Source organism: Rattus rattus, chromosome 2 (genome assembly GCF_011064425.1).
Source record: "Rattus rattus isolate New Zealand chromosome 2, Rrattus_CSIRO_v1, whole genome shotgun sequence".
Classification (NCBI taxonomy): Eukaryota; Metazoa; Chordata; class Mammalia; order Rodentia; family Muridae; genus Rattus; species Rattus rattus.
Window position 1 is genome coordinate 170,293,346 of NC_046155.1, and position 23,645 is coordinate 170,316,990.

General features: G+C 54.6%; 1 protein-coding gene across 1 annotated transcript; it reads right to left on the reverse strand.

Annotated features, from left to right (window-relative positions):
* Nucleotides 1-826: 826 nt before the first annotated feature.
* Nucleotides 827-22,668, reverse strand: Smg9 (SMG9 nonsense mediated mRNA decay factor). Its single transcript, XM_032894226.1, has 14 exons — nucleotides 22,410-22,668; nucleotides 19,191-19,346; nucleotides 17,186-17,260; nucleotides 16,835-17,099; nucleotides 16,655-16,752; nucleotides 14,887-14,999; nucleotides 8,786-8,897; nucleotides 7,261-7,356; nucleotides 6,955-7,040; nucleotides 3,453-3,559; nucleotides 2,809-2,916; nucleotides 2,563-2,691; nucleotides 2,240-2,384; nucleotides 827-1,309 (listed from the first exon to the last, which is right to left on the reverse strand). The coding sequence occupies exons 2-14, from the start codon at nucleotides 19,338-19,340 to the stop codon at nucleotides 1,231-1,233; spliced, it is 1,563 nt and encodes a 520-aa protein (XP_032750117.1). The 5' UTR covers nucleotides 19,341-19,346; nucleotides 22,410-22,668; the 3' UTR covers nucleotides 827-1,230.
* Nucleotides 22,669-23,645: the final 977 nt, after the last annotated feature.

Here is a 23,645-nt window from a genome sequence, read left to right on the forward strand (position 1 = left end):
AACCAAAGTCCCCAAAGGGATGGGATGCTGATTTTGATTACGCAGGGTTACGGTAAACAGCACAGGTGAGATGAAAGACCCAGTTGGGAAGGAGTGTGCGGACCTGTGGCCCAGGACTGCAGCCGATGCAGGCAGCATGACTGCCCAGTGTACTTGTAAAATAGATTTATGAAAGTCTCTGCTCACAATAACAACACAAGTCATCTGCATGGGGCAAGGACCCGAGGGAAGTCTGGGTACAGAGTGCCATGGTGTGCCTTGGGTCTCGGACCTCCCAAACCGAGCTCTGCTCTCTGCAGACCTGCATGGACTCCCCACTTCCAGCCTGCCCTCCACTGCTCCCCTCAGCTATGCCTGTTCAAGAGGCTCCTGGATGCCCCTTATATGGGAACAGAACAGGAAGGACAATGCCTCCAAGGAGATGGGAGGCAAAGGGTAGCCAGGCAGGCTGGTGGCTGTGGTGTGGACCGAGCTAGGCTGACCTGGGGTCTGTTTTGGGAGGCAGAAGTGAGAAGGACCAACCACTGTGTGAGTGAGCAGGGGTCTAAAGGCCGGGAGACAGAAGCTGTTATCAAGTCAGTGGGTCAGGGAGACAGAAGGGGCTGGGATAGGGGTAAACATAGCACGTTACAGGATGGCCTTATTTATTTAGGCAGGGTCTCATGTGAGAGGCTGAAGCTGGCCTTGAACTCTTGATCCTCCTGTTTCCATCTCCTGATGGGCTTATAGGTCACCGCACTTGACAATTCTACCTTTTCTGCCTAAGACAGGCACTAGTGACAGGATTAGCTGCTGCCCTCCGTCCGAGAAAGAACAAACCCCAGAGCAGGCTCCTATGACCACGTTTATTTGAACCATCAGATCCTCGCCCGTGAAAAGCTCTCCAGCCGCAACCGTTTCCCTGGGAAGGCCTGGAGTCTGACTCAGTGGGGTCAGGCTTCCTGGGGACATGCTGACTCCTCCTGCTGCTGGTCTCTATGGAGATTTGGGAAAGGCTGCTCATACCAGGCTGGGGGTGGGATCTCTTGGTCACCCTGTGAGCAGCCCCCATGTGAGGGAGGGGCTGGCCTCAGACACCTCGCACCTCTGGCGGGAAGCCAAGCCACGATCCCTGATCCCTCTGCCAGGCCTGTTACTCTCCTCCCCTGCTGGAGGATGGCTGTGCCCTCACTGTCCACCGGACAGCCCACAGGACAGGGAGGTCCCCTGCATGCTGCTCCTCCCTCGGCCTCAGGCCAGCAGGCGGCTGTACTCTGCCAGGGCTGAGGACTTCTTCACCCCATCCCAGATTCTGGCAGCATAGTGGAACCTGTGGGTCAGAGTGGGAAACCAAGGCCCAAGTAAATTCCAGCTCACAAGTGAGCTTCCCAGAGCCTTCAACCAATGGCTCAGCCAATGGCCAGTGCCGAAGCCCTGTCCTTAGAGTCTGCGATTGGGTCTGCCCGTGCTCCCAACCCCGCAGATTGCAGAGGTAAGGGAGTGAGGCTGCTGCACAGGCCATGCCTCTCCCATCCAGATCCGCCAACAGTGGGCGGGGCTTCCAGTAGGGTAGGAGAGTGTGCCCCAGCAGACGGGCGGGAGGGAGGGAGGGAGGAGGAGGGAGGGAGGGGAGGGAGGAGGAAGGGGAGGGAGGGGGAGGGGAGGAAGGAGGGAAGGGGAGGGAGGGAGGGAGGGGAAGGGAGGGAGGGAGGGAGGGGAGGGAGGGGGAAGGGGAGGGAGGGAGGGAGGAGCCGAGCACAGCACCTGTGGGGTTGGGCACTCGCGACCTTGAATAAATCTCCAAGCTTAACCAGGCTCACTGATCTTTCTCCCAGCTGGTGAGTGGCCAGTGTGTGACTTTGCTATGTGACATTTCCTTTGAGCCTAAATATCTGTTTTTGAGACAGGATCTCACTTTGTATACCACACTGGTCTGAACTCACTATGTAGCTCAAGTGGGCTTTGAACTCACAATGATCCTCCTGCTTCAGTCTGGAGTGCTGGGACTATAGACATGAACTACCATGCCCTAAATATCTTCCAGAAAACAAAACAAAACAAAAAACCAACAACCAACCCTCTATCAAGCCCGAGAGGCCCTTGGGTTAGTCACACACAACTGCCCCCTGCTGGCCCAGCAGAAGTGCTACAGGTTACCAAGGCCAGGAGAGCTGGAATTTACTCAGGTTCCCCCACCACAGAACCTTCCAAGTTGCACTAAGTGGGCGCCTCAAATGCACCCCATTCCAAAGAACCTCACCAGTTCTTCTCCGTGAGGATTGTGTGCGACAGCTGTGGCCGAGCCATCGACATCACCTGGCTGCGGAGCTTGCTGACCAGGGACTGGAAGCTGGGGTGACCTCGGTACCCAGGCAGCAGGGAGAAGAGGGGGCTGGATCCAGGCCCTGGAACAGCGGGGTGGGTATTTCAGAGTTTTGCTTCAGAACAGCTCTTCCCAAACCTCTCTAGCACTGAAACACATGGCCCTGAGAAAGACCCCAGTACCAGTGGCAAGGCAGAATTCCCCCAACCCAGGGCAGGTTGTCCCCTCCATGACCCAGATGTCCCCTGGGGCAACTCTACCTGCTCGAGGTGGGTTCTCGTTCTCAGCTTCACTGTCCATGAAGGGCACCAGGAACAAGTTGACCTCAGCGTCCAGGAAGTCGGGCGGCAGCCCTGGGAAGATGTTGCACTGCAGCATGGACAGCGTCCCTGAGAAGCAGATGCTTCAGCTGCAGCCTGAGCTGTGGGCTGGGGTTGGGGACTGGCAGGCGGGAAGGCTCATCTGGGGAGTGGCATGTGCTCTCTGAGAAGCTTGGGGACGCTCACCCTTGTAGCGCAGGTGGGAATGTGCCATAAGCTGGTCAATCATCAGGTGCATCTGACGTAACTTCCGGGGACAGAAGTCCTCCCTACGTGCCTTGTTCTGCAGGAAGACTGGGTGGGAGGGTGCAGCAGTGAGACAGACAGCTTGGCCTCACCAGGTCCCCACTAGTTCAGGCCACTCAGTGTTTGTGAACAGGGCAATGCTGGGGACCCAGACACAAGCCAGACCTGATTTCTTCATCTAGCATCCCTAGTCTGATGGAAAGACAGACGGAGACAGCTGTGTGGTCAAGGACATTACAGGAGACAGACTCAAAGGGCATAGTGCAGCGACCTGAGGTAGAGAGACCAGGGTGTGTGCATGTGTGTGTGCGCGCATGTGTGTGCAGGAGCACAATGCTCGACAAGCAGCATCAGGGAGGGCAGAGCATGCAGAGAGAGGCAGGACACAGGACTGGAGGGTGAGCAGGTCATGGGGTACCCATATCAACCCAGGGCTTGTTTCTGCAGCCCTGGGATGCCCAGGACACAGAAGCAGTGTGGGTCAGAGAGGAAGGCCCAGCTAACCCTTTCTGTCCCCTTTCCCAATATCAAAGCGCTCCCCAGGTCTCTCTTGCCCATTGCTCTGGCCCCAGAGCGGCTCTCACCGAGGTGCGGGTAGTACTCCGTGCCCTCATCCGAGCCTGCTGTGCTGCTGGACTCATGGCTGGGGGACGGAGTCGATGGCTTCACCATCTCTGCTGTTTGCAGGAACCTGTGGGTTTGGAGTGAGGGGCTGACATCAGGCATGCCCGCCCCCTCCTACATCCTGAGGAGGACTCCCCTTGAGATTCTGATGAGAGCCACAGCCCTGCACATGCAACTTCAGAGTTATAACAGCCCCTGGACACCTGTACCATCTTTGGGTGTGTGTGTGTGCAGGTGTGTGTGTGTGTGTGTGTGTGTGTGTATCAGCACGTGTCTGTAGTTCCAGCCACTTGGGGTTTGAAGCCAGTATGCTCTATGCAGAAACCAGTCCTCACAACAACAAAAAAAAACAAAGCCCAACAAACCAAGCATAAAACCAACCAACAAACCCCAAAACCACTTTCTGACCAGTTTTAGGTTCACAGAGGAGAGCAGTGCGCCATGTTCCTCCGTGTGCACCCAGCAGACTGATGTGCCATCACCTCAGTCACCCAGTCCTCCCTGCACGCGGGGTCAGCTCGGTGACCTCTGTGCAGACACTACAGTGGAGGAGATGCATGTGGGCAAGAGGATGTGGGCAAGAGGACTGCAGCACAGCGGGGCCGGGTGGGGTCCCCTGTGGTCAGTCCCTACCCTGCCTACTCCCATCCCTGCCCTGCCCCCGGGCTTTGCCTCCTCCACACTGTCACATGACTGCACTCGCACACTCTGCAGCCTTCCACACTGGCTTCTTAACAATATGCATTTAAGGCTCCTCCACCCCTTTCATAGCCCGACAGTTCCTTTCTCTCCAGTGCTAAGTAACTCCATTGTCAGGATGGACCCACTTCATCCATTCAGCCACTCGCAGGCGTGCTGGCGGCTTCCGGCGCCGTTATGAACAAAGGTGCTATAAATACCTGTGCACAGGTCTTTATGTGGACGTATTTTCACTTCGTGCTATTTTCCAAGTGTGTAGCAGTAAATAAAACAAACCTGTTATCTAATGGAAAACGAGACGGCTAAGTGTTCGGGCATTCGCCTAAGTGTTTACCCACAGTGGCGAGGGCCACCTGCAGACCATGGGCCCCACAGAACACAAATCCCACAGAAGCCGCCTGCTCTGCCTTCTTCCCACCTGTGCGCCCAGTGCTTGGCATGGGCGGCTTTAATTTACTTGTACGAATGGGCGAGCAGGGGAAGCTCCAGAACTGAATCACTCGCATGGGGCTACAATCCTAGCAAGACGGTTTCTGCTGTTGGGGAGACCCACCATGCAGCCCCATCTGGAGGTGGATATCCAAGGGCAAGTCATTTAGGGATACGAGGCTGTGACCCAGGCCTTCTGCGGCTGCTCCTACGACTGTGTGTGAGGATGAGTAACACAGGTGGGGGCCGGTAACAAACCCATCTATGTCGCATTCTGATTCAATGGTGATACAGTGTTTCCAATGTAACAATGAAACAGAACTGGCCAGGGTAGTTAGGGTTTAACAGTTCAGACATACTTTACAGAGAGTCTTCAAAACCGTCAGAATCCGCACAATGTGACATTTCATGTTAGTTCATTATTAAGGATCGTTTGACCACGAGACGTGTCCGCTCCTGACGGTATCCCCTTCACGGTTCAAAGGGGAACTGAGCATCTTTACCTCCAGCTGAGGTTGTTATTGTGGCAAGACAGCCACTGGGCAGGAACTGCCTATTTCATCTGCAGACAAAATACAGTCCAAGGAGGACAAACAGATGTGGGACAGGCGACTGCTAAGCTCTGCCGACACGGGTGAGCGGGTGAGCTAGTCCTTCCCATTCCTACTCCACTGCTGGGTCTGTCAGGTGGTCCTGGGCCACAACGCTGAAGACCGATGTTCCCATGTCACAAGAAATCAGGGGGCTGTCCAGGCGGTCAGCTGTCTCCACAACTGTTTAAGTTTTAGAAGCTATATTTTGTGCTTCTTACGTTTTCAGGTAATATTTAATTCACTTTGAGTTTCTGACAGGATTGAATACTAGTTATAGTCTCACAAGCAAACAAGTTGTTTAGCATTGAGATAGGATATGGATTTGAAAGGGTGGTTTTCAGATGGTGATGCAAACTAAAACCAGAACGGAACTCAGTTACAGAATTGAGACTCTAAGGTGGGACAGATACTAGAGCACTCTATCTAAACTGACAAATATGACAGACTGGGTGCTAAGTGTGTATTATATTTTACCATTTACTAACTGTAAGGATTGTGCTCAATTTATATCTGAGGGAAAAGGGCCTTTTAATTAGACAAAAAGGGAGGGGAAATGTTGCAGGTTGCCATGGTGCTGTTTGTACTTTGATATTAATTCTGCTTCCTCAAGAAGAGCTGCCCACCCCCCAACAAGAAGTAGACCACAGACTCAGGTGACCTCCCCATCCTGATTGGTCAAATAAATGCTAGAGCTGATCGATGATTGGGCAGTGGAGGGGAAAGGTGGGACTGGCGGAGGGAGAAAGACACAGGAAGAGGCGACAGGAGGATGGAGCCGAACGAGATGGCTTAGAGGAGCTACAAGTGCCAAGGGGTCTCATAGCTTGGGACTAAGTTAGGATAGTGATAGACCTGCCCAGGCTAGGCGTGTAGAGTATAAATATAATATATATCGTATATATTGGTATATGGTTGTGTGTTTTTATACAGGCTTACTGGGTAAGAAATTAGCACAGCACACATGCCTGCTGCAGACACAGCTGGTGGAGACCAAGGCTCCAAGGACTGAAGAAGCCTGGCCCCGTGTACTCTGCACCAGCCTAGGTCAGACTGCATGTAGGCTGGGATCCTGCACCGAGGGAGGCCATCAGACCTGTGGTGTCCCTGCAGAGTGGCAAGGTGCCATGGTGGGGGCTGGGAAGAAGAGGGAAGGCCTGAGGTTGGGCATCAGAGAGGATCTGCAAACAAAGCACTTCCGGCCAGGGACAAGAGCATGAGGAGGAGCGTCGTGTGATTGAGCTGCATGGCTACTGCATGGCTAGCCAGATGCCCGGGTGTCCTTCCTGATGGTGTGGAGCCCTATCCCGGCAGCACAGAAAGGGCATCCCCTCTACTCTGAGTGAGGTGAGGCCTGTGAAGGGGGTGTGTGCTTTGCAGGGGTGCTGCACAGGCCTTTCCTCCACATAAAACTGCCATCTTCATGACTTTAGCTGGCCCGCTGGCAAAAGACCACCGTGGCTTGGCCTGCTGACCACCGGCTCCCCTCCCAGGAGGGGTGGGAAGCTATGAGACCCCTCCTAAGCTTGTCTGAAGCTCTGCCCTACTGCACTGGATGGAGGCTGCGGAGGACTAGGGAGGGAGCTCCATTGCACAGCCATGGGGAAGCAGCCATCCCTGCCACAACCATTGCCTAGTGCCCATCGGGGAGAAGACAGCAGAGGACTTTGGTGGGGAGGATCTACCGTAGGCTGCTGAGTGGGACGGTGAGGTCCTGGCCTGAGGCTGCGTCCTCAGCACTCACCTGTACAGACTGAGGTCCGTGAACCAATCCTGCACGACGATCACCACGTGGCAGACCGTGAAGAGGAAGGCAGCTATCTGCAGGGACTGTGGGAGCGGGGACACAGCTGCAGGGCCAGCAGGGAGGGCTGTGGCACACTTAGCTTCTTTCTGTGTGCAGCACTGTGGCCTGTTTCCTTACTGGCCAGCCCTAAATGTGGCCAGGTGGGAAGCAGTCTGACCGCCTCAGGCTGGGTCTGCACCTCAGCCAGAGCTGCCCCTTCCCCACCGCCCAGCCTCTGGCAGGCAGGCTCTCTTAGCCCCTCACCTGCATTTCCACATAGGTGTGAGGGAGGTTATACTCCGGAGGCAGTTTGCGGTCGTTATTGATGAGGTGGTCCAAGATGGACGGGCTGAGGATGGGCTGCAAGATATGAACGATGAGGGAGGGAGGGAGGGAGGGAGGGAGGTTACCATGGAGTAAGTTCTGAGAGCATAGGCAAACCCTGCCTGGGCAAGGCAGGCCACTTCTAACTAGTGCAGGGCTGGCAGCAAGAGGAGCTAACCACTGCACTCCAAAGCAGACGCGTCTTTCCAGGAGTTTCTGAGTCAAGCCTTGCTGTTCTCAAGGGCCTGGTGCCCAAGGCAGCTCCTGGTAAATTCTCGCAGCTTGAATGAGCCCCGTCCCCTCAACGACTCTTTGTTGGCTGTCTCATGTGTTTCCAAAGCTTTGCTGAAATAATTACTTAGGTCAAAAAAATGATTAGTGTGAAACTTGGTGTGGATTTACAAATTACGTCAGTGCATGTTAGAGAACCAGTGGTTCTGAATGTTCCTTAAAGTCACAGTCAACCTGCAAACTCAGTCTGACAGTCTCACTGGCTCTCAGCAATGTGCGAGTTGTTCTGGAAGGTGCTGTCAGTCTGGCCTCTGACCTGGCCCGGCTTGTGTGCAGGTCCTTGAATTCCTGCATCAGGCCCTCCTCAGACGGCAGATTTCCACTGTCATCAGAACCCTGCTCTGCCAAGAGCGAACCAACAATGGGCTGGGCGCAGGGAGTGGGGGAGACGCAGCAGCCAGTCACACTACAAGGGAGGTGACATCAGTGGCACCAGAGGCTGGAAATGTCCCAGAAGCATGAACCACAAGAGTCCTCAGAAGGGAGGCACGGGCCAGGCAAATAGGCAAAAGCACAGAGACTGTTCTCGGACCCCAGTACTGACAGCCACAAGCATCCAGCTCAGGTCACCCTCAGGCTTACGCTACGGCTAAGACTTTACTCTCGGAACCTCCCTGGCACGCAGGGAGGCAGGGTGACTCCCCTTTTCTAAAACTCAGGGGCAGAAATAGAAAAGGACCTGACCAAGACCACACAGGTCAAAGACAGTTTCAAGTCAAGAGAACAGACTGAGATAGAGCGAGGCCCTGCTGAGTCCTCACGAGGGTGAGGATGGCAGCCCGAAGGCTGCAGCACAGAGCCTGACTCCAGGCTGAGGCGCTGAGGAGAGCTGCTCAGGTTTCCATGGCAGGTCAAGCCTGAGCAAGAACCTCGCCCTGGGTGTTGGCTGAGCACTGTGCTGGACCACTCCAGTGACTCCCCAGAGCTCCCAAGAGGCAGAGCCCACATGCAGGCCGCTGTCAGATGAGGAGGCCAGGGGGAAGAGCTTAACTTTAGGTCCAGAGCTGATGAGACTGAAGTTCAGGATCTGGACCCACACAGACCCAGGCCACCCCTGAAGGCACGCTGCTTAGAGACCGATCGATCCTTCCGGCCACAGTGCAGAGGTGAACGGAGGAGGCCACACTCTGACAGGAGGGTGCAAAGGGCCAGGGAGAGGGGCTGGGGCCGGCACCTGCGTGTCTAGGAAGACAATCCGCTCTTGGGTAATGAAGAAGTCAATGCCGCTGGTCTGGTTGCCCCCTCGTTCCTTCATCTCCGCACTCTGAGCCCGGAAGACGTACGCCCTGTGAGGGGAAAAACGAGGGCTGCTTGAGCTTCCTGGCTCCTCTCCTCTCATGCCCAGAGGATAACCCGAGAAGTGGACATTGGAGCGGAGACTCTGCCAGCCCCAGGCCTCCCATCTGTGGTTATGATGGGGGATGACGACATGTTTGTTACCACACAACTTCACTCCAACACACAGGTACATTCAGTCCAGCTAAGGGAGACAGCAGACTCCAGTGTTCACAGGCAGAGACTGCAGAGCTCCACTCTGTCCTCCTGGCCCTTAAGCCCTCCTGCCTGTTTGCTATTTGTAAAATGGAGAAGATGAGGGCAGAGTCGTGGTGTTCATCTTTAATCCCAGTGCCAGGAGGTCCAGGCAAGCCGACTTCTGCGAGTTCTAGGCTAGCCCAGCCACACAGTGAGACTACGTTGTAAAAAAATAATAAAAATAGCCAGGCACTATGGCATGTATCATTAATCCCAGAACTCAGGAAGCAAGGGCCGGTCAATCTCTATGAGGCCAGCCCGGTCTACACGTGAGTTCCAGGCTAGCCAGGGCTACCCATGAAGACCTCGTCTCATTTTTTTTTTTTTTAATGGAAGCAATGATAGAAGCCAACCAAGTATGCCTGACCTTTGGTCTGTGACACCAATGTCGCCATCTACAAAGCTCAGGACTGTGCACTTAGGCTAGAGAGCTGGGTCCGTGGTTAGGAGTGTCCTGCTGTTCTAGAGGACCTGGGCTTCATTCCCAGCACCCAGGTGAGGTGGTTCACGACCAACTTCGCCTCTGGCAACAGGGCATCCCCTTCCCTTCTTTGGCCTCATGGCCACCTACACGTGTAAATAAAATAAAAATTCAGGGCAGGAGAGATGGCTCACTGGTTAAGAGCACTGACTGCTCTTGCAGAAGTCCTGAGTTCAATGCTCAGCAACCATAGTGGCTCACAACCATCTATAATGGGATCCGATGCCCTCTACTGGTGTGTCTGAAGAGAACCACAGTGTACTAGCATAAATAAAATAAATAAATCTTTAAAAAAAATTAAAACAGGGGTTGGGGATTTAGCTCAGTGGTAGAGCGCTTGCCTAGGAAGCACAAGGCCCTGGGTTCGGTCCCCAGCTCCGAAAAAAAGAACCAAAAAAAAAAAAAAATTAAAACAGAGAATTACATATTTCAGCTACAAAACTGGAAAGTGGTTTAAGTTATTTAACACCTTGTGTGGGGCTGTGTCCATAGCCATCCTGGGTTACATGTGGCCTGTAGACTGAAGGTTGGACCCATTTGATTCTGTGCCCCAAGGCCTGAGGCTGCTGTGAGGCTGACATACACGAAAGCCCTCAGACCATCAAAGCCACTGCTCTTGTCAATCACCAAGCACAGGGCATAGCAGAGAAGCACCTCCGCCCTGTGCTTCCTGTTAGTGGAGCCGGGACAGCATTTGCTGCTTTCAGTCTGAAGTCAGGATGACAGGACCGGCCTCGGCAGAGGTGGTAGGGGTGGGATGGGGTGGAATAGAGGGGGCTCTTACCGCATCCTGTCCTGAAGATGCCTGCGTGGAGCAAGTGTCCTCTACTCAGCGAACACTGCAGAAGCCCCTGCCCCTGCTGCCACTGGGCAGACCCCAGGACAGAGCATCAAAGGAGCCAGAGCCACTGCTCCAAGACTTCCTTCTCTCTCGCTGGGTTTGTTCCCCAGCTCACGTCTGCCTAGCTCACTAACTGTGGCACCCCGGGCCTACGAGGAAGGAGGAATGGGATGGGATGGGGCTCTGCTGTACGGAGGGAAACAGCGGTGCTGTGTCGGGAAGGACATGTGGGTGAGAGGACAGAAGGACACACAGCAGGGCTGTTACGGGTTGTGGCAAGGGCAGCACAAAGGGCAAAGCTGGGGTAAGAGGCAAGAACAGGCCAGGCCGAGACAGGGGCGCCAGCTGGCAGAGGTACGGAGACCTCTCTTCACGGAGCACAGGTAGGAGTTGCGGTTGGGGTGTAGGAAGCAGGGAGGTGAGGAAGAGATATTGGATGGAAAGCATCTCTGTGCTGCTGTGTACAGGACTACAGGAGGGGCACGGCCTCATCTCCCCACCTTTTCTCACAGTACCACAACTGAGACCATAGTCCCTCTCCGGGCAGCTACCTAGGCAAGTGCTCTATCACTGGGCTGACTCCCCTTCCTGTTTGCTCGTAACTCACACTGTCCTTGAACTCACATGTGGCTGAGGATGACCCTGAACTCACTATGTGGCTGAACTCACTTACGTAGCTGAGGATGACCTCAAATGCCTGATCCTCCTGCTTCCACCTCCTGAAATCTGGGACCACAGGCCTGCACCACATGCCTGGCTGTTACCATCCTTCAGCAAGCCAAACAGCTCCACCGTGCCAGATGGATTCTCTTTACAAACTTCCCAGAAAACAGTCCCCCAAGGCAGGCTAAGGCAGTCATGCGTAGTGTGTAACCCAGCACCAAGGACAGGGGCTGGGACGCAGGCCCTGAGAATTCAGTACACATTTGCTGAAGAGGGAAGGCAGAGACTGGCCCAGTGGGTCTTGACATCCGTCCAGGGAGGGAATATGGGAGCAGGGGCTGCGAATGCAGTGAGGGAGGCAGTTGTAAATCAGGTGAGTCCTCCAGGAGCTAAGAGAGCCAGAACCGGTTGGGGATTTAGCTCAGTGGTAGAGCGCTTGCCTAGCAAGCGCAAGGCCCTGGGTTCGGTCCCCAGCTATGTATTGTGATGCTAAGTGCAGGTCCCCAAGGCCTGGTTGCCATAGGGGCAAGCGAGTCTAGCACAGACCCAAATGACCTATGTGACCTTGCCCACAAGTTATCCCTGACTGGTGAATAAAGATGCCTACAGATGGGCAGAACTGAGGTGGACAGGGCTTGGGGTTCCCAGGCTTGGGGCTGGAGGAGTCTACAAGGAGAGACAAAGAGGAAGGTAGGAGACGCAATCTGCGGGTTAGGAGTCAAGGCAGCACGGCCCTAAGGGCTGGCCAATTGGAGTTAAGAGCAGCCCAGGTGAAACACAGTAATAACTCGGGGTCATCGATAGGAAATAGATTTTACTAGCACAGAGGGTGGTTATCTGCCTAGCTTTAGTGCTGATAAAGGCTTATTGTAAATAATAAAAGTGTTTGCCTTTTATCTGGGAACTGAACGATCAAAGGCAGGTTACAAGCCCCTAACTGAGATTAAATATTTTCTCTCAACTTCATGGAGCCTCAGTGGGCTGTTGTGTGGGATCTAGAAAGATAAGAAAGTTAACAGTGCAGAGGATGGAGGCCTGGCTGGGAAGTGTCAGAGGAAAGTGGGAAGGCTCTATGGGGGCCATTATTTGGTTTTGAATTAAGATTCTGTGGCTCTGGTCAGCGGGGGCTGAAGACCAGCTAAGATAACAGGAGACCTGCACCACTGAAGCGAAACCTTGGCTTAGGGACAGCGGATGCTGGTCGGCTAGAGCTGAGAAACTAGCCGTGACTAAGAAGAGACCAGAATCACTGAGGTGAGATCTTCCAGGAAAAACTTCCGAGAATCAGCACACTGAAGTGTGCTCCAGAGGTAGCAGAGGTTGTACCTTGCACCGGTGTCAAACTTGGCAGCGTAAGGCTCACCCAGGTGGTGCTGGCACTGAGGGCATGAAGGGGTCATGAAGAACAGCTGAGGCTTAGCCCTGTGAGAGGCCGGGAGAGGCCACTGGTGAAGGTGCAGCCTCAGTGGCAGTTGAAGGCCCAGGACTGAAGGGCTCATGCAAAGGACTTGAGGCTTGGTGCCATGAGGAGAGCCTGTGAGAGGCTATGGGTAAAGTGCAGCCCCACTGCAGCAGACTCAGTGAGTGCCATGGGACGACCACAGAGCAGCAGCAGCAGCAGCAGTGGAGCCAGCCAGAGCCTGGACGTCACTGTGTGTGCGGCAGAGGGCAGCACTGGAGAAGTGGCTCAGGCCTTTGGAGGAGCCCAGAGATGGCGAGTGAATCCCCCGCATCATTATTCATCCTGCTGGTGTTCGTCTGACTGTGACTGTGACTGTGCCCTGGTTCTTCCCTCTTGAAGTAAGAAAGTATTTAACTTAATTTTGATTTTTGCAGGAGCTCACAGTTGAGGTTCTGAACTTTTAAGAGATTTTGGAGTTTTTAAAGAGATGGATATTTTAAAGGGACTTAACTTTTAACGTCTTTCAGTTTGTACGAGAGAGGGACTTTTAACGTTAATGTAACTTGGGGGTCGCTGAGAAGGAACAGTGGTGGTTAACAGAGATGCTGGTTGTCAAGCTGACAAGGGCTCAATGTGATGGCTGTTTTTACGTCAACTTGACAAAGCTAAAGTCGTCTGAGAGGGACCCTCGATTAAGGAAAAGCCTCACACGATCAGGCTGCAGGCAAGCCTTCGGGCAGGGGTTCTCTTCCTTCCTAATGCTCTGACCCTCTAATACAGCTCGTATTGTGGTGACCCCAACCATAAAATTACTTTTATTGCTATTTCATAACTGCAATTTTGCTACTGTTATCAATCATAACATGTGAAAAAGGTCGTTCAGCCCCCGAAACAGTTGAGACCCACAGGAGAACGGCTGCTGTAAGGCATTTTCAGGGCCCAGTCCACTGTGGATACAGGTCCATCCAAAATGGAGTGGGTCCTCCCACGGCTGGTGGCTCTGGGCGCTATAAGAAAGCAGGCTGAGCAGGCCGGGGAAGGCAGCCATAGGCAGCACCCACCATAGAGATGTCTGTGAGTCAGCTCCTGCCTCCAGGTTCTGGCTCTGTTTGAGTTCCTGCCCTGACTTCCTTCGATGATGAGCTATGATGTGGAAGTGGAAGTGAAATAAACCCTTTCCTCCCCAACTTGCTCTTGGTCACGGTTCATCACAGCAATAGTAACCCTAAGGCATACCCCACCCCACCTCGCCCCACAATTTGAGTCTTCCTTTGGTCTTTTCCAGTTCCTCTAGTCCCCTTCTCTGCTCAGTTGTGTGGGGGAGAGAGGAGGGTCCAGAGAGAGGCACTGAGCTGAGTCGGCCTTTAAGAGATGGTAGGGAGAGCCTGGTAGACATGTGTGTGACCGTGTGCGCACGACAGGGAGAGATGGGGCCTATGTGACTTAGGCTGTGTGCCACGTCACCCTGTGGGTAGGGGTGCAGGGCTTAGTTAATGTGCCCTACATGTGACAGGGGTCACTTGCCCCACTTGTATCTGGAGAGCTTAACTCTAGGAGGGCCAGGCTTCGCTGTCTGACAGCACGGCTCTGCCCAGGTCAGGATGTAGCTCGGGTCCTCCTTCCTAACCTCTCCTGAGTCTAACCCCACCATTTACCTCATCACACCTCCCCCACTGAAGACCCACGCACAGGCCAGGCACCTCATACCTAATCCTTCCCCGCACACAGAAACACAGGAGGACAGGGGCTAGTGCAGGGTCCGCTCCCCCAGATCTCCCAGATCATGAGGCACCTTCTTAACTCTTGGGCCCTGTGCCAGCTGCGCCACCCTTTTAAACTCCACTGAGGGGCTGGACAGACGGCTCAGGAGTTGAGAACATTGGCTGCTTTTCCAGAGGACCCAGGTACAACTTCCAGTACCCAAATGGAGGCTCACGACCATCTGTAACAGCAGTTCAGATCTGAAGCCTTTTCCTGGGCACCAAGCACACAGTAGTACGCACACGCACACACGCACACACACACGCACGCACGCACGCACGCACGCACACCACCCAAACGCATTGGGTGTTGCACTTGGACAGCAGATGAGCTGACTTGCCCGAGGTCAGCTCGAGGAGATCTGGCACTAGGCCTGCGGCAGCCGCCATCTTTCAAAAGCCTTAGTGACTTTGTTCCCCTTCCTGGCTGGGAGCTAGGCTCAGCTAGCCCACACTTTCCCTATCTGTGAAGGTGAGGCCAGGGAGGGGAAGCCACTTGGAACCCCTGCAGTTCCGATACCCAGCTGGTCTTCCCCATGGGTGGTCACCTTCCCCTGCTCCCCCAGCCTCCTCCAGCCCTCCCAGTGCCCCTCACCTCTGGTCTTCCTCTGGAGTGTTTGCTGACAGCAGTGACATGACCATGGACTTGCCTGTCCCCTGGAGGCCTAAGACACCGACCACTAACACGTCCGTCTGATCCAGCAGGTACTGGGGGGCAATGGGGAACATGAGCCTCACAGCCTGACAGGGCAGCCAGGACCCTTTAGCGGGCTCACCCACCCACTGGGTCAGTCCCTGTCCCTTCATCTGGACAAAGTGGCAGGTTCACATGTAAGGACCCACAGCCTAGAGTCAGGGAAGCTGAGCGAGGAGAGCCTCCCGTGTCTGTAGTCACACAGCCTGACTGCACAGGGCCACACCGACCTACAGGGGCCAGGCAGAAACGACAGGAGCAGGGAGGGCTGAGAACCAGTTACTTGGGAAGGAGAGGAGAGGCAGGCAGGCAGGACGGCCCAAGTCAGGCCCCCTGCTCAAGGCAGAGGACAAGTGGCAGCAGATCAGAGCAAGGGGCTACGTCTGGAGCCCGTCTATAAACACCTGCGACCTTTGCCTCCAGGCCACCAGCTCTGCTGATCTTTACCACCAGGGGGCAGAGGAGCCTCTTCCAAAAGCCGACTGATTTGCTGGCAGTTATCCAGAATCACCAGAGGGACTCAGAATAAAGACATCTGGCCCAGGGCCAGGGTTTAATGAGCCTCTGTACCTTAAAGTCAAACTACCCAAGACTGGGTGTTCACTGTGGTAGCCTGATTGCATGTGGCTATTTCACTTCATTAAACTGAAACAAAACTGACAATTCTGTCTTCAGCCCTAGGGGGTTACAATGTCAAGGGCTTGTTCAGTAGCCCTGTGCACTGAGGCTGCCACACTAGATAGTTCAAACAAGCCACTTTATCACTGCAGAAAGGGTCACTGTGAAGCAAGCAGGCAGGGCCAGGTAACACACAGCTCTGGTGTGCAGCACTAACAGGCTCTGGCTAAGGGGGTGGGAGGGGCAGTCCTTCCAGAGTGCGCGCAGCTGTGGGAAAGCACCAGAGCAGAGGCTCAGGCCTACCAATGTGAGGCTCTAACTAGAGCAAGGGCTGCTGGGAAGGAGCCTCTGCTTGGTACCATGAGGACAGCGCAGGGTTGGACATAGGAGTATGGGAGCAGGGTCAGGACCTTCCTCTGGTGTGCAAAGGCACAGGAGTTCTGGGGTATAAGGCAGCAGGGGTGTCTACCAAGAGATGTCAGAGCAATCGGGTTTCAACCTGCCCTGGTGTCACAGGCCTGCCATCAAGCTCTTTAGGAGGCTGAGGCAGAGGACAGACAACTCAAGGGTCAGTCCAGGCAACCTAGTAAAACCCTGCTTCTGAACCAAGAGTAAAAAACAGGCTGGGGCTGGAGCTCAAGAACAGAGAACTTGCCTAGCATGCACAAGGCCTGGCTCAGTGCTCGGCCCCTCCACACTGTCAACAGACCATGACTTCCGACTACCAGCCCTCTAAGTTAGGTGAAGTTCAGGCCCGACTGATGGGAACTTCTCTCAGGGCCTTAGGGCTGTTCTGGATGGGTATGGACCGAGGTGCGGGCCCTGGGGAGGCTGTGGACCGAGGTGCGGGACCTGGGGAGGCTGCGGACAGAGGTGCGGGACCTGGGGAGGCTGCGGACAGAGGTGCGGGCCCTGGGGAGGCTGTGGACAGAGGTGCGGGCCCTGGGGAGGCTGTGGACCGAGGTGCGGGCCCTGGGGAGGCTGTGGACCGAGGTGCGGGACCTGGGGAGGCGGTGGACCGAGGTGCGGGCCCTGGGGAGGCGGTAGGTACCTCAATGGCGCTGTCACACCAGTTCATTTGGTCGTCTACCAGCTTGATGCTGTGCTTCATGCGCTCTGGGGGTAGGAGCTTAGCCTGGCCCACCACAGCTGGATGGAGAGAGGAGACAGGACAGTGAGGGTCTCTGTGAGACAGGAGCTGGTCCCTGCCCACCTTGTGGGGTCCACTCACGGTCCATGGCAGTTGGGGCAGCAGTGCCCATGCCCCGGTTCTGAATCTGGTACACGGGCTGTGTGGGTCTCTGCCCCTCCTTCTCTCCTTTCGGTGGTGCAGGGGCCGTGGGGGGTGGTGGGGCAGTACCTTCGGGGGTGGAAGCCCCTGTTGCAGCCACAGGCCCCTTCCCCTCCTCACGTGGCTTCATGAGCACAATGGGTTTCTCCAGCGGGGCTGGGGCTGGCGGTGCAGCTGGGGCTGTACTAGGTGGTGGCTGCTTTGACTGTGGGTACAAGAAGGTTGTCGGCACTGGGGAGCCCTCCTATCACCCCCACCTCCCGCCTCCCTCCCGAGGTTCTCGATGCTCACCCGCTCAGCTGGAGGCTTTGAGAGGATGATGGGGGTTTTCTGCATGACGTTGGTGCTGGGGTCTTCGCTGCCATCCTGAGGAGAGGGAATGCCGGTGTTGCTCCAGAGAGCCTCCATGGTGCCTCCCCACCCTACCCAGCAGGGGAAACTTCTGGGTTGTTTGGAAAGTCAGTTATGTCAATGAGGTTGTGCTGGGACAAAGGACTGGTGGCATGATGTCTTGCTAAAGACTGCTTTCCTGAGGCAGACCCAGGTGAAGGGATTTTGATACAGCAAAGATGTGGAAGGATCTGTGGTGAAGGAGTATAAACATGACCCCACAGATGGTGGGAGACGGGCACTGAGCATTGCTTCGGTTTATCCACCTTGCTATTCTTCGCTGAAGACGCACATGTACTGATTCGCCTTACACTGTGTTGTTGCGCTCCTCTTGTGGTAACACCTCCACCACTGAGAGAACCTCATGCTCTTGAGGTTCCTGCAGCAGCTTGTCACTTCCGTGGCCTCACCCCAGGCCAGTTAGTCAGCCTTGCAGTTTCTTCAGGATTGAACTACAGCTGCTGGTTCATGTGTATCTGCCTGCCTCGAAAACAGGTCTGTGGCTGCTGATTCGTATTTGGTGTTTGCTACAGGACTGAACTGCTGACCGAGAGGACTGAACTCGCCCCCAAAGAACTATTACTGAACAGGTCCACTTGCCCCATATCCTAATAACTTTTAACTTTTCTCTTCTACACCTCTGCTGGGTGGTATGGGCTAGAGGAGAGGTTAACACCTATTAAAAGTAGGCTACAAAAATGTATGCCTACATACCCAGGTGCTGGTACCTACCACTCCTTGAGGCTAACCCGTATACAGAACCTGACTCTAGACTGACTTCCTTACCACTCCCAACAGCTTCCTCTGCTGTACCAGGCTCATGCGAAGCAGTGAGGACTTGGAGCTTGGCAGCTGGGGTGGGAACATATTCTTACTGGTAATCCAAGTAAGACCTAACCTAAGTAACTGGTAACCCACTCCTATCTGTTCAACTGTGGGGGTGGGGCAGGAGCTCCACCTCACAGGATTAGTATAGGACAGCGGGGAACCGCCTGTGTATTTATTGTCCAGTAGGACAGCTGACACATGGCAGATGCTTTGCTATCCTGGTTGTCAAGCCTTGGCCCTGCCCTGCTCTCACAGGCTAATGGACTCCTTCCTCTTGCCTCTGGACCACCCCTAGTCTAGAGGGGCAAGATCCAAGCTTTAGGCTGCTTCTGCCTAAGGTTACTGTGGATTCTCGCTGGACTGTATCTCCTTAAACCCCGACAATTTACTGGCTCACAGGCTCAGCAGAACCCCAGGATTACCCAAAGTGCTTTGGCAAGGACAGTTCTGGGAGAACAACCGCAGGATAGAGGCTGAGGGTGGGGGTGACAGTGTGCTCATGAGGCAGGGACACACACACACACACACACACACACACACACACACACACACACGGCAGAACTGCAGGAAGAGGTTACAGACAGATATAAGGCGGGTGTAAAAAGGCTTGCAGATGAATTCACAGCGGCTTCTTCAGGGATTACAGCTGACGAGCTGTGGGAAGACCAGGACATTACCCCGAGAGCTGTGCGTGATACAGAGCCCACAGGGTCCCAGGGTGCCTGCGAAGGACCGGGAAGCACTCTGAGAAGCAGGGGCACATGATGCTAGGTACTGCTGATGGTGGCATGCGACTCTTTAAAATGGAGGCTGTCTCTAGCCTCCAGTGCAGATCCTCTCTGTCAGAGCCCAAGCCCCGTCAGAGCCTGTGGGGTCCGAGCCCACCTCCTCTTGGTTCTCCTTCCTGCTGCAGCCTCACTGGCCACAGGTCTTCGGAGGCTACGCCATCAGAACGGGCCCTTTATTCTCCCTCCCTCCCTCCGCTCCTGACATGTCCACTGCCCCTGGACATGAGCTTGTGGCGGGGGCTCAAACTGGAGCCACTGGAATCCTGCACGCCATCTTTGGGATCACTCACCCGTCTCTCTCTTTCCCAGGGGGCAATGTAGTCTCTTTCCCGACCGCCAGGCCCAGAAAGATTCTGGGGGCCACTGGAGCCTGGCTCCTTCCACCTCCGCCGCCGCTCTATCCCGTAGAGCCCAGGCTGACTGTGCCCAGACTCCGACATGGTCGCCTGGAAGGACAAGGAGACTTTGGTGCGAAGGGAATCCGCCCTCTCCATGGGGCTCACGACAGCATGAAGGTTCCTCCTTGTGAAAGGAAGCTCTGAGCCCAGTGGGTAAAGGTGCTTGCCCGCAAGACTGACAACCTAAGTTCAATCCCTGGAATCCATAGTAGGAGAAAATGGGCTGATTCCACACACAAAGTAACCAATGCTCTGGCCTCCAGATACCTGTACTCATCACACCCACCTGACTACTCTTAAAAACAACAAAACCAAAACCCACAAACAAACCAGAGGCTGGAGAGATGGCTCAGCCCCGAGAGAGTGTATACCGCTCTCGCAGAAGGCCCAAGTCCTAGTTCCAGCATCCACACTGGACAGCCCACCAGCATCTCTAACTCTGGCTCTAGGGACCCGCTGCCCTCTTCTGGCTTCCTTGGGTACTGCATGCGCGTGCATGGAACCACACACATAGACACACACAGAACAAACAGCCCCGACTGAAGCGGTGTGGTAAGGCGACAGCTGGCCGCCAGTGGCCTCCTAAATATGCCGACTTCTCCCATTCTGGTGAGGCTGAGCGTCCAGAACACACGACTCAGCTTCTTTTGCAATTAGGTGTTGTGGCAAATGGTGTGGCAACAGAAGGGTGTCTTGGGAGCATTCAGAAACTTCCCTTTACAGAAGCAGGTCCATGTCTTTTGCCTCTTCCTCCTCTTGGCTAAAAGGGTTTTAGGCAGCTACCCTGACCTTCAAGGCAACTTAATGGAAATCACGGTAAAAGACGACACAGGTGCTGGCAGCCCACCCTGAAGCCAGTGAGAAAGAAACCTATGTCTCTTTTTTGGGACCAAAACTATTTGCCACTATTGAAATGCTCCAACGGGAATACAACTTACAGGAGCACAGTCACACAGAACTGGGACAGTCTCCTTCCCCAAAGGCGACGAGTCCTTTTCTCACAAGTCCCCAGTGGAAGGACTCTTGATCACCCATTCATGTGTGGGGACGGTGGTGGGGCTGAGACCCACGGGCCCTTTCACCCACCTGGTCCCACTAGGTTCCCATGGACTTCCCTTCTGCTCCAGCTGGTCAGCCCTCCCTTCCTCTGGACATACATCTCTCCACTGTCTAGTCCTCAACATGTTCTGGACTGTAGGACCATGCGACCTACTCTCCACCACTGTGTTATCTGTTTCCAGGCCCCTGGGACCGGTGTCCTGGGGTCTTTACAACAGAATGTGCTCTAGGGACAGCCCTGGGTGCTCATGCCCACAGGACCCTATGGGCTGCCTGCTCTGGTTCCAAAGGTCAGGCTGGCAAACTGTGGCCTGCAGACCAAATCTGCGGTCTTCCCCAGTTCCACACGCAAGCTCTCGTTGGAACCTGGCCCCAGAGTGACAGAGTAGCTATGGCTGCCTTCTGTGAACAGCAGAAGCAGTAGAGGTGGCGACTGTGTGGCCCTTAGGACCTACAAACCCAGCATCTGTCCCTCTCATTGTGTTCCCTCAAACCCCTCCCCATGTCCACCTCAGGCCTCAATGACATCAGCGGGCTGCTGAGAAACGCTAGAACTGATGGACGAGGCACTTTTGCTAGCCATGTGGGGGCTTGTCTAGCTCCTCTCAGCCCGAGTGACCTCTCCCCAGCCACAAATGGACTGACCAAGGAGGGCAAGGGCCTGCTAACAGATGCTTGCTGGAATGAGTCAGGTCTTAAATGACTGTTTACTGTCTAAGGCCCTCTCCCCACAGACTGGCACTCCATTCTCCTCTGCAATTAACTGTCTGCTCCCCTATTATCCTGACGACCTCCCCAGTGCTTCAGAGTCCGATTCCCTGCTCCCATGGGGATCCTGTCCTCACACCGAAGTGTCTGTTCACTGTGACCACCCCTCTTTCAGGTAAGTGAAGTGTCCACTCGCACGTTGCTCTGGAATCAGTATTTCAGTCTCCCTAACAGCTCTTGTGGGGAACCATCCAGAACCTAAGACACCATCTACCTGCACTCTGGGACCTGTAATGCTGTTTCCAGAGTTCTTGGGGAGAGCTTTCCACGAACTACTAAGCTGGTGTAATTGTTTACTTACAGGGCTCTTACAGTGACCTCACAGAAATGAAGTCTAATCTGCATATTCTTGGGGTAGGAGCTTCCTGGGCTTCTTTGTGTGTGTGACACCTGCACACACATGCCTGTGTGGAAGCATGCACAAAGTTTGTGGAAGTCATGTAACAACTTCTGAGAGACCATTTTCTCCTTCCATCCTGTAGGTTCCAGGGATGGAAATCAATTCTTTGGCCTTGTGGTGGCACCTGATAAAGCCATGCCGCCAGCCCCACTTTGTTTTTCAGACAGGGTATCTGGTCTAATACGAATGGAACCTGGAGTCTATTAGGCTACACTGGCTGGCCAAGGCCCTCTGCACCTCTGCCTGTTTGCCTACCCAGCACTAGGATCACAAGATCCGGCCACCACGCTCCTCTCTTTTTTTTTTTTTTTTTTTTTTTTTTTTTTTTTTTTTCGGAGCTGGGGACCAACAGGGCCTTGCACTTGCTAGGGCAAGTGCTCTACCTGAGTTAAATCCCCCAACCCCACGCTCCCTCTTTATGTGGCTGCTGGGGATCAAACTCGGGTCTTCATGGTTGCAAACAAGCACTTCACAGTCTGAGCTGTCTTCCCACCTCTCTAACATCTCAGATCTCAAGCGCCTCTCCTGGAGAATCTTCCAGAATTGACAAGTTGCTACGTGTGTGTCGGCTTCTATGGGAGTATATCCAACAATTTCCTCATGACGCTATTAGGAGGATCGTACTAGCGCTACAGGGACACTTTACAGTGACTATAATTTCCATTAATGTGTTCCTCCAGCGGGATACTTTAGTTTCCATTAATGTATTTGTACCTCCAACTAACGGCGCCACTAAACCGAGACCTTTAGGTTCCTTCTCCCAATGGCCAGACGCCCAGCGACTTTTCAACGGCAGAGCGGGGGCGGGGCTTGAATACGCCCCACCCCTCAAGCCCCGCCCCGTCGGCGCACCGCCTCTCGCAGACTCGCGCGGTCCCCCTTACCTAAGGCAGCTGCCGATTAGTTCCTGGGTCGCGGCGCGCGCTCTGAGTGACGGAGTGCAGCGTGGGCGGGGAAGGTCCTCCACAGCCACCTGTCCGGTAAATGGCGCCGGAAGGTCACAAGCGAGAGAGAGAGAGGCAGAAAAAGCTGGTGCCGGCTATTCCGGAACAGGCCTTGGTGTCCCGGAAGCTCCAGAGGAGGAAGAAGAGAAAGACACAGTACACAGCCCAAGTCAGGGCCCGCGCTGCTGGCTCGGCGCATGCGCCGCAGCAAGCGAACCAAACGTGCGCTCTACATTGAGCATGCGTGATTGAAAGTGGCTGGTTTCAACACGCACGCGCGGATTACGGAGTGGGCGAGGGAGTCCATTGCGCAGAAAAGGCGCGTGCGCATTGTTTCTTTGATCGAGCCTGGTGTTTCGCTGGGTGGGCAGCTCTGGAGATTTCGAGTTCGAATCCCGAGTCTTCTGTATTATTGGCTAACCGGTGTAGGATACGGTGGAAGGGAGGGAATTAACATTCTTAGCTGAGCAAGTGCAAGACTGATGGCTGCAAGGCGCGATCTTGAAGGACTTTAAGGGAGAGCCCAGCTCCGCCAAGATGGCAAGAACACTTAGAGAAAGGTCTAGCCTCGATCTGTGGCACAGGTGGGCAGCAGAAGTGATCGGATCTAATCATGAAGTCGCAGAGTCATATAGCCTGGTTGAGGAAAGGACTATCATATAGATTTATTAGGGGACGCAAGGAGTGCAGGGCTACAGAAGGGGCAAACATTCAAAGGACTGCGGGCACAGCCTGAAGCAGCTGGAAGGCCCCCGGGGCAGAGGGTGCAGTCACCGGGACTCTCGGCCTATCTGGAGCTTGTGCTTGCCCCGTGGAAAGAATGGCAGAAGTTCCACCTCCACTATGAATATTCCTTTCTTAAAAATGTGTAGTCCATCAGCCTGACCTCCAATTTACCCTCCCGTCTCTCCTCTCCAGCATAACCTACCTGTGTGTGCCACCGCAACCAGCTCTCTTGGTTTGAGACAGGGTCTTACTTTGTAGATCAGGCTGGTCTAGAACTCGCAGAAACCCACCTGCCTTGACCTCAGGAGTGTTGGGATCTCCCCACCCCCTCCAGCTCTTCTTTATTCCCTCCCTTTCTCTTCTGTACTGAGGAAAGAGAGGGCCTTGCTCCACCCACTCCACCCCCCACCACACACACACATACACACGTCCCCAGTGTGACTGATCTCC